The following is a 14,102-nucleotide window of genomic DNA, read 5'->3' on the forward strand; positions in this document are numbered from 1 at the left end:
GCTTTTTCCTAAATGAATAATTTGAATGAGATTTGTGTAGATTTAATACACATAAAACTGGATGCTGCATGTTTGTTTTGCTCCAAAAAAAAACACAGTCTGCACAAAACCGCACAATGTGATCTATGCCATACATATTAGATAGAAGCTATCCGTACATGCCGATTTCAGAGAGAAGAAGCCGATGATCTAATGTGTACGGGGGCCTGCTAACATCCCCCGACTGCAGACTACATTGGATTTCAACATGCTCAATTTATTGTTCCCGCAGGAGATAAGTGGCTGACAAAGGTGTAGGGCAGCTGGTTATCTCCGCTACCTATTGAAACATAGGCACTTGGTCAAGCACGTTTCTGGCAAGGTCAGGTAAAATAGATGTTAGGCGAATGAGCGTTTGGCCAATAGCATGTGTATGGCCAGCTTTACACTTCACAGCTGAGGATCTGCTACAATTGCATCCAGTGTACACATTCCTAAAAACATCAACAGCGGCACAGATCTCTGGTACTGGTAGTTTGCTACAATGTATTGGTACAAGTAAAATGTATCATCCTGGAGTGCAGACTGCCCCAGCTGCCAGAGATTATACATATTAGTCAGTACTTTTATACTATCCAGTTATTATTTGCTGGAGAAGAGAACATATAGTTCAGTCCTGTAGACGTGTTGTCGGAAATACATTACAATATAATGACGTTACCTTCACTAGAGACAGGCCTGACCTTTCACCATTCCCCGCTGACACCTGCTGCTTGCTATGGAACCCTCTCATCTCTATCGTAAGGGCAGCTGCTCCATTGTAAACACATGCAGAACACCATACGCATGCGCTGTGGCTGCTTCCTCTCTGTGGTACGCACATGACCCGGAAGTAATGAATAATTGACGGCTCCATAGGAAAAATTCATGCATCTGCGCATATGCGTTCTTCGCTGCGGCACACACATGGCCCGGAAGTGATACCCATGTGAAGGACGCAGTTTCGTTTCCGTAGTTACCGATTAATTTACTGTCAGTAGTCACTGGTCTGATATGGATGAATGTGGTAATATCATGAACGGCAATAGCAGCGGCTTTCTTCAAGGGTTTTAGAGACTGGTGACCTAGGACTGCAGTCACTGCAAAGAAAGGTCTGTTATGTTGTGTACCTGAAGACCAAGACATAGACAAAGATCTGGTGACTATCTTCATGATGTTTGTCCTTAAATGTAACAAGAACCACATCAGGGGAATATTTGCATTGTTATATATGGGGAAAGTGTTCTATTGTTAGTAAATACTATTAGCAATAATGGAGAACACGGAAATATTTGCAGTTTGGCCCATAAATGTTCTGACTGATGGTAGAGGCGATCATCCCGTCACCATAGTATAAGATCTGAGCTCTCATCGCCATTCATTCAATGATTTGTGGGGGTCCCAGCACACAGACCCCCCACTGAAGTAAGCGAACGTAATCTAACATGGCAGAAGTGATTTTGACACCTGAAGTTCACTCTTGAGGTGTTGGTTGCTTATATGTGACCTGTTCTACGTAGACACCACTATATAATGGGTTCTCTATAAACGACTGCAAATATACAGATGGTGTTTAGCTGTGATGAGACTACAATGCCCAGCATGCCCAGACATCCTGCAGCGTTGTAGTTTATATGTGTATGTTTTACCTTGTCCACATTGAGTTCATCATCTGCATCTCGTCTTGTAGATTACACTCTCGGCGATGACCTAGGAACATCTCTAACCATGCAGAATATAAAGAAGGAGCCTGTGGATGTAGGTGAGTGTATCCATGAAATCAATAATAATGGCGATTTTTATTTCATTGCCATAAGTATGTGAATACCAGAACATCATATCCATATGTCTGCCTTATTCCAAACCCATGGGCAGCGAACGTCATTATGCGCAAAACTTCTAGGCTGGGCTACACTGTGAAAGTCAGTGCGCAACTACTGTATCATGAAAGTGCATTATAAACGCTGCATAAAGCCATGGCTGGTGTCACCGTGTAGCCCAGATTCCTACACGGCCTTAACACCATTCGCCACTCTCTTTCTTAAATCTCTTTCTGACCAGATGTCTCTTGACGTGTGACGAACTCCCTATACTCTGTATTACACAATTTGTTACCAGAATACCCAGGTTCTTCTCTTGTTCCGTTATCCCTTTTTATTCCATTTAATGTATATTCATTAATACTATTATTGTGGCCTAGGTTCTTTACTTGGCAAGATTAAAATGAATCTGCCATGTTTTTGCCCATGCTGCCAGCTTATCTAGGTCTTTCTGTGATATTTTACAATCTAGCTGAGCTTTAAGGCTACTACTTATCCTTGTGTCATCAGCAAAAACGGACACTTTACTATCAATCCCATTTCATTCATAAAAAGAATTGGGCCTAACGCTGATGTCTGTTGACTTTGCAGTCTATTTTGAGTGTGTACCCTTTACAAGAACCATTCTCCATTCTTCTTGGACGGCATCCACTCGATTCTGTGACATGCAGAGATTTCAATCTATAGAAATGCGCTTGAATAGAGGAGAAATGGCAAAATAAAGGTGTTGCACTGTGTGATTTTAATCTTTCTCCTTCTGTCAGGGGCAGATTCAATAGGCAGCACATCCCAGGAACAGTATTATCCAAATCTAGAGGACACAGACTTCAAGCAAGGTAAGCGACGTGACAAATCAGAGCCCATTGCCTTTAGGTCAACTTAACAGCTATCATAGCAAATGGGCCATGTTAATTCTCCCCCGGAAGCTCCATCGGCTATTTTATGTTGTTAACCATAATGTATCAAGTGAACTTTCCTATTATTTAGAAGGATAAAATAAAACTTAACATGCACGTTTCTAAATTTAAATCCAGTAAAATGTATGGATTATTTATGTCATTGAAAGATCATTTTGACTGGATTTTCCTTCAAATCTTGCCACGTATTTCAATGTCGCTGTTTGACCCACCTGCCAAGACTCTGAATCTGCCGTCATTATGACAGTATATGTGTATAGAACAGATTCTCATGCGTTCAAATGAGTTCAGACAATGGGGCAAATTTATTACTGTGTCTGAGTCTAAAATTGGCCAAATTTAGGTGCAAATAGGTACAATTTTGATGTTTGCCCTTCACTAGACACTTCATAAAAGTGTCTCTAGAGGGGGTGTGGACTAGCAGGAAAGGGCAAGATCTATTTGTAATGGGCTTGGCTTAAAATGCGCCCCCCCCCCCCTTCAAAAAAAAAAAAAAAAAAAAACTGGCACAAAATTCTGGCGCAGAATAAAAAGTCAAATCAAAGGTAGTATAAGGAAGAGAAAAGTTCCTTAACATGTCATGCATGATGTGCCAAAATGATCATGCAGCATTCACCACTGGATAAATGTGGCGCATTTTGTAACTATTTGGTCTAAGGTTACACTGTAACTACTAGACAGCATTAGTAAATGTGGACCAATGTGTCAGTGGAGTGCTTTGAACAGCACTGCACTTGTTCCTGTGGATTATTAGGGTTACAACATAGACAGAGTCATTGTGGTTATGCATGCTATCTATACACCAGCCCTATAGATATATAGCATACACAGAATTAGTGTATTCAGCAGATCCACAGACCAACTAACTAAAGTCCTGCTCTCTGCTCAGGGTCTTTGGGTTTGAACGGAAGTAAATTACAAAGTGGCATAAGTTTTAGTGAAATATTGCTGTATAGCGATCATCCAGGGAGATATTGAATCTTGTAAACAATGGTGTTTTGCCCAAAATATGCGCTATTCTAAATATTTTTGACGACTCGTCAAATTAGTTCCCTACACTCAGGCCTTGCGGTCTACGGCATTATGACCGTTCTGTGCTGGAGAAACGTTTTGTACTATGATATGATAGGTGAAAAGAGTGTAGTGTCTATTAACTAGTCTGTTGACTTTTTACACTAGAGAATGAGCGGGACGTGGACAAGGAGTCCAGAATAGTGTCGGTAAGCAGTACAAGAGAAGACCATGGCGTCACGTCACTGCTCCATGTGTGGTCAGATGACAGGATCTTCCGGCAGGTGACAGGTATGGCCTGGGAACAAATCATTCAGAAGGAGAAAGATTCTTTGTAAGACCAACTACTCAGTCGGTGGTATTTCTACATGTTGGTAGTGGTGTTGATCCAATAATAAAAATGTCTCTAAAATAACTCTACTGATAAACATCCATCATAGCAAAACCCACCCCAGAATACAACATTTATATATGACTTCTCTTTATATTGTTGTACATAAGAACCGTGATGCATCTTACAATTGTAGATGTTTCCCACCCTGGCTCGAGCTTAGTTGGGCAATGACTGTAGTGAACAAATGACTGGTAGTTACTTTGCTAGGGAACATGTGGATTTGCCCGTTCAATAAATTATTCAATGTTAGGTGGAGTTATTCTTTGGTATACACATGACCATAGCTAACCAGCCTATGACAGTATTGGGATTCACATTTTTATTCCATTGGTGGTATTGTTACTAGAAATGAAATAACATTGTAACTGATTTGTATTAAAAAATATTTACCTTTCATAATTTCTGCCGTCCTTCCCGGCTGACCACATATAGACATTGCCCGTACTTGCCCCCCACCTTCATATACATTGTATGGAGCATAGCTTCTAAAAATACTAGTAGATCTTGCACTGTACAAATACATTTGGCAGGGGGCATGGCAGAAATATATATATTTTTTAAATCAATTATTTCCTTTCTTGTAACATGGCTAAAACGGAAATAATCCCGGACAACCAGTTTTTTGTCTTAGTTGGGATCCAAATGCTGGGCGTAAACCCCACAAATGCCTAGAAGATAGGGGCCTTGACAACTTCGGCCGTTCTCTGCGTAGAGAATCGCAGCACAGCTACGTTCTAGTGAAATGCCATCAATGTCTAGTGAGAATAACCCTGTCCATGTTATGATGCTGGGCCAGCCATTACATTGTGACTTTACATATCATCTAGTTCATACTATACATTTAAGCTGGTTAGTAATGCTCAAGGTGGTATCGGACCCCTAACGCACGCTTCTCTATTTGTTCCACAACTTGTGACTCTGTCGCATACAGAAGAGAATGTACCAAAGACAATACAGAAAGTGCCATTTCCATTTTTATCTTTCTGTAGACAGTGATGAGAACAATGCGGATGGCAATGGCGCTCAGGTATTCGCTTTACTAAACAAGAGGAAGGGATGCCAAAATGGTAAGCTTATGCTGCACTGTTGATCTATCATATCATTGGATATAATGTATCTAGGATTGTGTGTATCATTTTATTATTTATGTTGCCCAGTATATGGGTGCATCGCTGCTCAAGAGCTCTCAAATTATTAAAGGGGTATGTACATTGTTGAAACATCCCCTTAAACTTTAGTGACGTGTTCTGCAGCCTGTGGAAGTTGTAGGCTATTTCTACGGATGTGATGGTTCGTCAGGTCTTGTATTTTCAGAACCGCTGGACAGCAGCATGTTGTAGATCATTCCTCTCATTTTGTGATGTGGAATAGTGCCCCCTACTGGCTGTAGTTTGACTTGCAGCCTGTTGGGAGACATGCCAAGGCTAATACTTTCATTGTGCCCCATAGACTTTTCTGTAATCCCAAAATAATATGACTAACGGATGCTTCCACATTCCCTTTTCTTAAAACGTATACAATAAATGAATGTTTCTTTACAATATCCTCTTATTGTATTTTTATAGATCATCAAGTTCCATCCAAAAAACTGATTTCCGATCGCGCAAGAACTTCTATCTCTATTAAACCCTCATTGGGCATCCATGCCAATGAAGTAGGCAGGATTCAAGAAGCTCACGACGTTATTGCTCAGCACGGAGTCTATCAGAAGGATCAGTTAGAATTCCGCAGATATAAACCTCAGGTGCCTTTTACAGTATGTGCTCAGTATAGTAAACCTGTTCATATGACAGACATGTAGATGGACGTGCTCGTTTTACCTTACAGATGTTGCAGCTGCAAACCAGGTTTACTGGAGACAGCATTTTTAATCGCTCAAGCAAACGTGGCCGCCCTACCTCAGGAAAATGTAGGAAGGTCTGTAAAGATATCATATGTATGCCTGCTGAATACCCGGAGGACGACTGCACATACAGAGTTCCACGGGGGAAAGAGAGAGAACAGCTCGCCATGCTGGGACTGGTGGGGAAGATCCTCATACAGTCCTCCTGGAACTTTGAGAACTTCAGGACGGAAGTGGTTACTCTTTTCCGAAAGTATTTTTCATGTTCAGAAGAGGAGTTTTCATTTAATTTCTTACAGGTAGGGGTTTTGGTGTACATATATATATATATATATATATATATGCCGTTTCATACACAAGTCTTAATTTGAAGTGCGTTGGAGTGAAATGTGGCAAATGGATTAAAGGGAGCGCGCTTTTTATTAAATTTGGCACATCATGGGCTCTCCTAAAGCTAGAAAAAAAGATGTATTCCGGCAAGCGTAGATTTGTTCCACTTTTAGCACTATTTTCTGGCTTTAAACATAATGAATTTGTTGGACTGCGGTTGGTCTCATCCTCCTGTTAGACCCCGTCTGCTTTTATCAACACTTTTCGAGGGTTGCAAGAGGAGAGAAAAAGTTGTAAATATGACATGACGTGCTATAATTTGCAACTTTTCTACGTAAATACCGGCAAATGAATTGGTAAATCCCCCCTAGTATGTGCATATTGACTATAAACTCCGCACAATCCTGTGTACTGAGAATATTTCAATGAATCTGCGTTCTGTCACATGTAAGCTTGTAGGTTGATTGTTTCAATATCTTTGCAGTGTTTACCGGGGAATCGGAAACTGATTAAACCAAATGTGTCCGCAACGTTTAAATGGAGTGGTATTGCAATAATAAGCCTGGCCGCACAGGGCTCATTGTACATCAAAACACCACACACGCTTGCTGCACCTGCAAAGGTATGTCATTTAGCTGTTATGTATGTTAATATGGGTACATAAAGTAACTCGGGATGTTAGTGCATAGAACAGCTCCTTGTGCTCCCAACTATTAGGGCACGATCTGCAGGTTTCTGGTTTTTTCGCTTGATACTGTTTAAATGAATATCTCAGTTGAAGCCTTCATTACTCTTCCATTATTTTATTATCATTGCTGTTAAATATATCATTTTTATTTCCTTAATACTATGGCTAAAAGAGGCTCTGTCACCACATTATAAGTGTCGTATCTCCTACATCAGGAGATGGGCGCTATAATGTAGGTGACAGCAGTGCTTTTTATTTAAATAAATGATCTATTTTTACCACTTTATTAGCGTTTTTAGATTTATGCTAATGAGTTGCTTAACCCCTTAAGGACGCAGCCTAGTTTGGGCCTTAAGGCTCAGAGCCCATTTCTCAAATCTGACATATTTCACTTTATGTGGTAATAACGTCGGAATGCTTAAACCTATCCAAGCGATTCTGAGATTGTTTTCTCGTGACACATTGGGCTTCATGTTTGTGGTAAAATTTGGTCGATATATTCAGTCTTTATTTGTGAAAAATTGCAAAATTTAGACAAAATTTACAAAAAATAGCATTTTTCAGAATTTAAATGTATCTGCTTGAAAAACAGACGGTTATACCACCCAAAATAGTTACTAGTTCACATTTCCCATATGTCTACTTTAGATTGGCATCGTTTTTTGAACATTATTTTATTTTTCTTGGACATTACAAGGCTTAGAACATAAACAGCAATTTCTCAAATTCTTAAGAAAATTTCAAAAGCCTTTTTTTGAAGGTGCCAGTTCAGTTCTGAAGTGGATTTGAGGGGCCTATGTATTAGAAACCCCCATAAAACACCCCATTTTAAAAACTAGACCCCTCAAAGTATTCAAAACAGCATATAGAAAGTTTTTTAACCCTTCAGGCATTTCACAGGAATTAAAGCAAAGTGGAAATGAAATTTGCAAATTTCATTTTTTCTGCTGAATTTCAATTTTATTCAATTTTTTTTTAGTAACAGAGAAGGTTTTACCAGAGAAATACTACTAAATATGTATTGTCCAGATTCTGCAGTTTTTAGAAATGTCCCACATGTGGCCCTACTGCGCTCGTGGAATAAAACACAAGCCCTAGAAGCAAAGAAGCACCTAGTGCATTTTGAGGCCTCTTTTTTATTAGAATATATTTTAGGCAGCATGCCAGGTTTGAAGAGGTGTTGAGGTATCAAAACAATGGAAACCCACCAGAAGTGACCCCATTTTGGAAATTACACCCCTCAAGGAATTCATTTATGGTTTTTGTTATCATTTTGACTGCACAGTTTTTTCACAGCACGTATTTGAATTGGGCTGTGAAATGAAAAAAATGATATTTTTTCCAATAAGATGTCATTTTTGATCAAAATTTCTTATTTTCACAAGGAACAACATACCCCATTTTGTTGCCCAATTTGTCCTTAGTGCGGCAATACCCCATTTGTGGTGATAAACTGCCGTTTGGGCCCATGGGAGGGCTCAGAAGGAAAGGAACGCTATGTGTTTGTTGGAGTCCAGATTTTGCTGGATTGGTTTTCGGGTGCCATGTCGCATTTGCAGAGCCCCAGAGGTATCAAAGCAATGGAAACCCACCAGAAGTGACCCCATTTTGGAAACTACACCCCTCAAGGAATTCATTTATGGTTTTTGTTATCATTTTGACCGCACAGTTTTTTCACAGCACCTATTTGAATTGGGCTGTGAAATGAAAAAAATGATATTTTTTCCAATAAGATGTCATTTTTGATCAAAATTTCTTATTTTCACAGGGAACAACATACCCCATTTTGTTGCCCAATTTGTCCTTAGTGCGGCAATACCCCATTTGTGGTGATAAACTGCCGTTTGGGCCCATGGGAGGGCTCAGAAGGAAAGGAACGCTATGTGTTTGTTGGAGTCCAGATTTTGCTGGATTGGTTTTCGGGTGCCATGTCGCATTTGCAGAGCCCCAGAGGTATCAAAGCAATGGAAACCCACCAGAAGTGACCCCATTTTGGAAACTACACCCCTCAAGGAATTCATTTATGGTTTTTGTTATCATTTTGACCGCACAGTTTTTTCACAGCACCTATTTGAATTGGGCTGTGAAATGAAAAAAATGATATTTTTTCCAATAAGATGTCATTTTTGATCAAAATTTCTTATTTTCACAAGGAACAACATACCCCATTTTGTTGCCCAATTTGTCCTTAGTGCGGCAATACCCCATTTGTGGTGATAAACTGCCGTTTGGGCCCATGGGAGGGCTCAGAAGGAAAGGAACGCTATGTGTTTGTTGGAGTCCAGATTTTGCTGGATTGGTTTTCGGGTGCCATGTCGCATTTGCAGAGCCCCAGAGGTATCAAAGCAATGGAAACCCACCAGAAGTGACCCCATTTTGGAAACTACACCCCTCAAGGAATTCATTTATGGTTTTTGTTATCATTTTGACTGCACAGTTTTTTCACAGCACCTATTTGAATTGGGCTGTGAAATGAAAAAAATGATATTTTTTCCAATAAGATGTCATTTTTGATCAAAATTTCTTATTTTCACAAGGAACAACATACCCCATTTTGTTGCCCAATTTGTCCTTAGTGCGGCAATACCCCATTTGTGGTGATAAACTGCCGTTTGGGCCCATGGGAGGGCTCAGAAGAAAAGGACCACCATTTGGCCTACTGGAGCTTTTCTGGTGCTAAGTCATGTATGCAGAAGCCCCTGAGGTACCAGTACAGTTGAAACCCTCGAGAAGTGACCCCATTTTAAAAACTACACCCCTTAAGACATTCATCTAGAGGTGTAGTAAGCATTTTGACCCCACAGGTACTGTGTAAAAGATAATGCGCAGCAGATGGTGCAGAGTGAGATTTGCAATTTTATATATATATATGGCATGTAAGTGTCCGATATATTGTGCCCAGCATGCGCCACCGGAGATATACACCCCTTAAATTGTAATGTGGGTTCTCCTGGGTACGGCAATACCCTACATGTGGCTGTTATCAGCTGCCTGGGCATACGGCAGGGCTCAGAAGGGAAAGATGAGGGGGGTAAGCTGTGCGGAGTGCATCAGGGTAAATTAAAAATCAAGGGATGTATGATACATTTTAAAACCATCTTTTATACAGAGCCCTGGTTTTTCGGGACACGTGTCACATTGGTATATTGTGTTCTTCCTTATCCCGCTCTTATAGCAGACTCTGCACCTCTTTTGACTCTTTCCCTTTCCACCGGTTTGGGGAACTTCTCCTGGAAAGTGTTGCCCTGGTACGATGCGTGTGGCCTCGCTTCCAGAAGTACTGGGTGCCCCCCCTTCCTGGTCCCTAAAGATTAGATCTTGAAATTCCAGGAAAGTTCCCCTCTGGCCTGCACATCGACGTAGCACATACGCATTGTACAAAGCCATCTGTATGATGTGCCCGGCCAGCTTCTTATACCACACCGCATGGCGCTGTAGGGCTTCAGGACTTGATTTGACAAATCCATCCCTCCCATGTACCTATTGTAGTCCAGGATGCAGTCTGGTTTGGGGGTGGCCTTTCCTTCATATATCCTAAATCTGTAGATATACCCTGATGCACTCTCGCACAGCTTATACATCTTCACGCCATACCTTGCCCTCTTACCTGGCAGGTACTGGCGGAATTGAACCCTCCCTTTAAAATGTACCAGGGACTCATCAATAGAAAAACACTTCTCGGGGGTGTATGCTTGGGAAAACGGGGCACTGAAACGGTCTAATAGGGGTCTCCGTTTATACAAACGGTCAAAACTGGGGTAATCTCGGGGTGGGCACGGCTCATTATCAGTATAATGTAAGAAGCGAAGTATTGCCTCATTTATTTATTTTTTTAGGTTCCAGTTCATTTCTGAAGTTGCTTTGAGGGGCCCATATATTAGAAACCCCTATCAAACACCCCATTTTAGAAACTAGACCCCTCAAAGTATTCACAACAGCATTTAGAAAGTTTATGAACCCTTTAGGTGTTTCACAGAAATTTAGAGCAAAGTAGAGGTGAAATTTACTCTTTTTATACCATTTTTTTAATAACACAAAATGATTTATCAGAGAAACGCAACTTAATACGTATTGCCCAGATTCTGCAGTTTAGAGAAATATCCCACATGTGGCCCTCGGGCGGTAATGGACTGAAGCACCGGCCTCCGAAGCAAAGGAGCACCTAGCGGATTTTGAGCCCTCTTTTTTATTAGGCACCATGTCCGGTTTGAAGAGGTCTTGTGGCGCCAAAACATTGGAAACCCCCCAAAAGTTACCCCAATTTTGAAACTAGACCCCTTGAGGAATCCATTGTAGTTTTCTTGGGGTGCATGCGGCTTTTTGATCAGTTTTTATTCTATTTTTAGGTGGCGTGGTGACTAATAAACAGCAATTCTACTATTGTTTTTGTATACGTTTTTTTTTTACAGCGTTCACCGTGCGCTATAAATGACATATTCACTTTATTCTGCGGGGCGATACGATCACGTCGATACCAGATGTTTATAGTTTTTTTTTATGTCTTATGGCGTTTGCACAATAAAATACGTTTTGTAAACAATCATTCACTTTTTGTGTTACCTTATTCTAAGAGCCAGAACGGTTTTATTTTTCAATCAATAAAGCCGTGCGAGGACTTATTTTTTGCGTAACGAACTGAAGTTTCAATCATTACCATTTTTCGGGACATGCGACTTTTTGATCTCTTTTTATTCCATTTTTTGGGAGGTGAAGTGACCAAACAATTGTGATTGTGGTACGGTTTATTAATATATTTTTTTACGGCGTTCACCGTGCGGGATAAATAACAAAATAATTTTGTAGTTCAGGCCGTTACGGTCGCGGCGATACCAATTATGTATAGTTTATTTGTTTGTTTATATATTTAAATTAATTATAAATGACTGATAAGGGAAAAAGTGGGACTTTTACTTTTATTACTTTTAAAACTTTTATTTTCTTATTTTTACACATCCTTTTTTTAACTTTTTTTTTACTTTATTACTTTGTCCCACTAGGGGACTTGAGGGCAGGAGGCTCTGATCGCTATTCTAATACACTGCACTACATGCGTAGTGCAGTGTATTAGAGCTGTCAGCTACTCACTGACAGCAAGCATAGTGGGTCCTGACGTTGTCAGGACCCACTAGGCTTCCGTCTATGGCATAGCCGGACGCCATTGTTTGGTGTCCGGTTGCCATAGTCACCATCGCCGGCCGCTATCGTGTAGCAGGCCGGCGATGGCGGATTAACCCCTAAGAAGCCGCGATCGCTATTGAACGCGGCTTCTGAGGGGTTAATCGGCGGGGGAGCTCCGCGATCGGTCCCGGCACATTGAGCAGTGATAGTCTGCTGTCGGAAACAGCAGCTATCACAGCTCATGAACGCGCACCGCGCGAACGGCGCCGTGTTTACTCCATGACCTACTATTAGGTCACTGAGCGCGAACGCTACAGTTAGCATGACCTAATAGTAGGTCATGGAGCGTTAAGGGGTTAATGCCCAACTGGGCGTATTTTCACTTTAGACCAAGTGGGCGTTGTACAGGGGAGTGTATGACGCTGACCAATCAGCGTCATTCACTCCTCTCCATTCATTTACACAGAGCATAGGGATCCTGCTAGATCCTTATGTGCTGTCTTATACTAACACATTAACAATACTGAAGTGTTTAGACAGTGAATAGACATTCCACGGGATGTCTATTCACAATCTCTGCACTTTGTTAATCTGTCTGTGGTAGTTACAGCAGAGCAAGCGTAATCTCGCGAGATTATGCGGTAAATGACAGGTTACAACGAGATCACGCTTCCTCAGCTGTAACTACCATAGAAACAGTAACGAAGTGCAGAGATTGTGAATAGACATTCCGTGGAATGTCTATTCACTGTCTAAACACTTCAGTATCGTTAATGTGTTAGTATAAGACAGCACATAAGGATCTAACAGGATTCCTATGCGCTGCCTAAATGAATGGAGAGGAGTGCAGGACGCTGATTGGTCAGCGTCATACACTCCTCTGTACAACGCCCACTTGGTCTAAAGTGAAAATACGCCCACTTAGGCATTAAGCAACTCATTAGCATAAATCTAAAAATGCTAATAAAGTGGTAAAAATAGATCGTTTTTTTAAATAAAAAGTATTACTGTCACCTACATTATAGCGCCGATCTCCTTATATAGGAGATAGGGCACTTATAATGTGGTGACAGAGTCTCTTTAAAGAACACTTCTGGCAGGGAACTATCTCTCCTGCCAGTCCTGTGTCCCCATCCATTTCACATACCTCATAGTAAAAAATTAAACTGTTGTGCTGCCTTTTCAGAATTTGTTCTTGAACACTAAGCAGCGTCTTCCTGATGCCGAGAGTGAAAATATTAACAAGAATATTCATTCAGGTAAGAACCTGATTTCACTTTGAGGTCCTTCCAAGGATGTGCTGGTGTCTCTTGGTTTGGAGTAATATTGAAGTTTGGATGTAATGCTTAGACTTGTGGTCGCAGGTACGATGCAATGTTAAGAGCTTTCTGCAAGTTTCATATTGATGTTCCTGAGTTAAAAGACTATTTCACCCTTATCAATCTCCTGACTTATTATAAAGACATGTCAGTAGATAACATTGACCTGATGGCGGTCCTTTAACTGGGACTTCCACCAATTCCACCCGAGCACTGAAATCTCTGATATTAAAAGGCGCATTAGGTAAATCCTGGAAAACACTACCGTATTTTCCGGACTATAAGGCGCACCGGATTATAAGGCGCACTTTCTATGAGCGCCTTGTAAGCAATCATGTTTCATATATAAGGCGCACTGGATTATAAGGCGCAGCACATTACCGTTAAATAAACCATTGCTCAGACTGCAAGTCAAAATTTATTACACTTTTTAACAATAACTTGCAACTGGTTCAGCTGTAATTGCAAATCAAAACGTTAAGGGTATGTGCACACACACTAATTACGTCCGTAATTGACGGACGTATTTCGGCCGCAAGTCCCGGACCGAACAGTGCAAGGAGCCGGGCTCCTAGCATCATACTTATGTACGACGCTAGGAGTCCCTGCCTCGCTGCAGGACAACTGTCCCGTACTGTAAACAT

At 41.0% G+C, this 14,102-nt stretch overlaps 2 protein-coding genes across 6 annotated transcripts in view; one reads left to right on the top strand and one right to left on the bottom strand.

Annotated features, from left to right (window-relative positions):
* Positions 1-1,110, bottom strand: part of AASDH (aminoadipate-semialdehyde dehydrogenase) — a 31,425-nt gene extending 30,315 nt beyond the window's left edge. The window contains exon 1 of one of the 2 annotated variants that reach the window (XM_075859956.1): positions 701-1,110. The gene's annotated coding sequence lies outside the window, so the exon portion shown is untranslated. The remainder of the gene's footprint in view (positions 1-700) is intronic. The other variant, XM_075859963.1, reaches the window with a different exon arrangement.
* LOC142750998 (uncharacterized) overlaps positions 925-14,102 on the top strand; it is a 32,253-nt gene continuing 19,075 nt past the window's right edge. For 2 of the 4 annotated variants that reach the window (XM_075859967.1, XM_075859980.1), the window contains exons 1-9: positions 926-1,130; positions 1,709-1,780; positions 2,603-2,674; positions 3,935-4,057; positions 5,150-5,227; positions 5,726-5,904; positions 5,988-6,302; positions 6,818-6,955; positions 13,326-13,398. In XM_075859967.1, the coding sequence (XP_075716082.1) occupies positions 1,747-1,780; positions 2,603-2,674; positions 3,935-4,057; positions 5,150-5,227; positions 5,726-5,904; positions 5,988-6,302; positions 6,818-6,955; positions 13,326-13,398 (1,012 nt within the window). In that variant the 5' untranslated portion in view covers positions 926-1,130; positions 1,709-1,746. Of the gene's footprint in view, positions 1,178-1,708; positions 1,781-2,602; positions 2,675-3,934; positions 4,058-5,149; positions 5,228-5,725; positions 5,905-5,987; positions 6,303-6,817; positions 6,956-13,325; positions 13,399-14,102 lie in introns of all 4 variants that reach the window. The other 2 variants (XM_075859987.1, XM_075859972.1) reach the window with 2 other exon arrangements.

Source organism: Rhinoderma darwinii, chromosome 1 (assembly GCF_050947455.1).
Source record: "Rhinoderma darwinii isolate aRhiDar2 chromosome 1, aRhiDar2.hap1, whole genome shotgun sequence".
NCBI classification, from domain to species: Eukaryota; Metazoa; Chordata; class Amphibia; order Anura; family Rhinodermatidae; genus Rhinoderma; species Rhinoderma darwinii.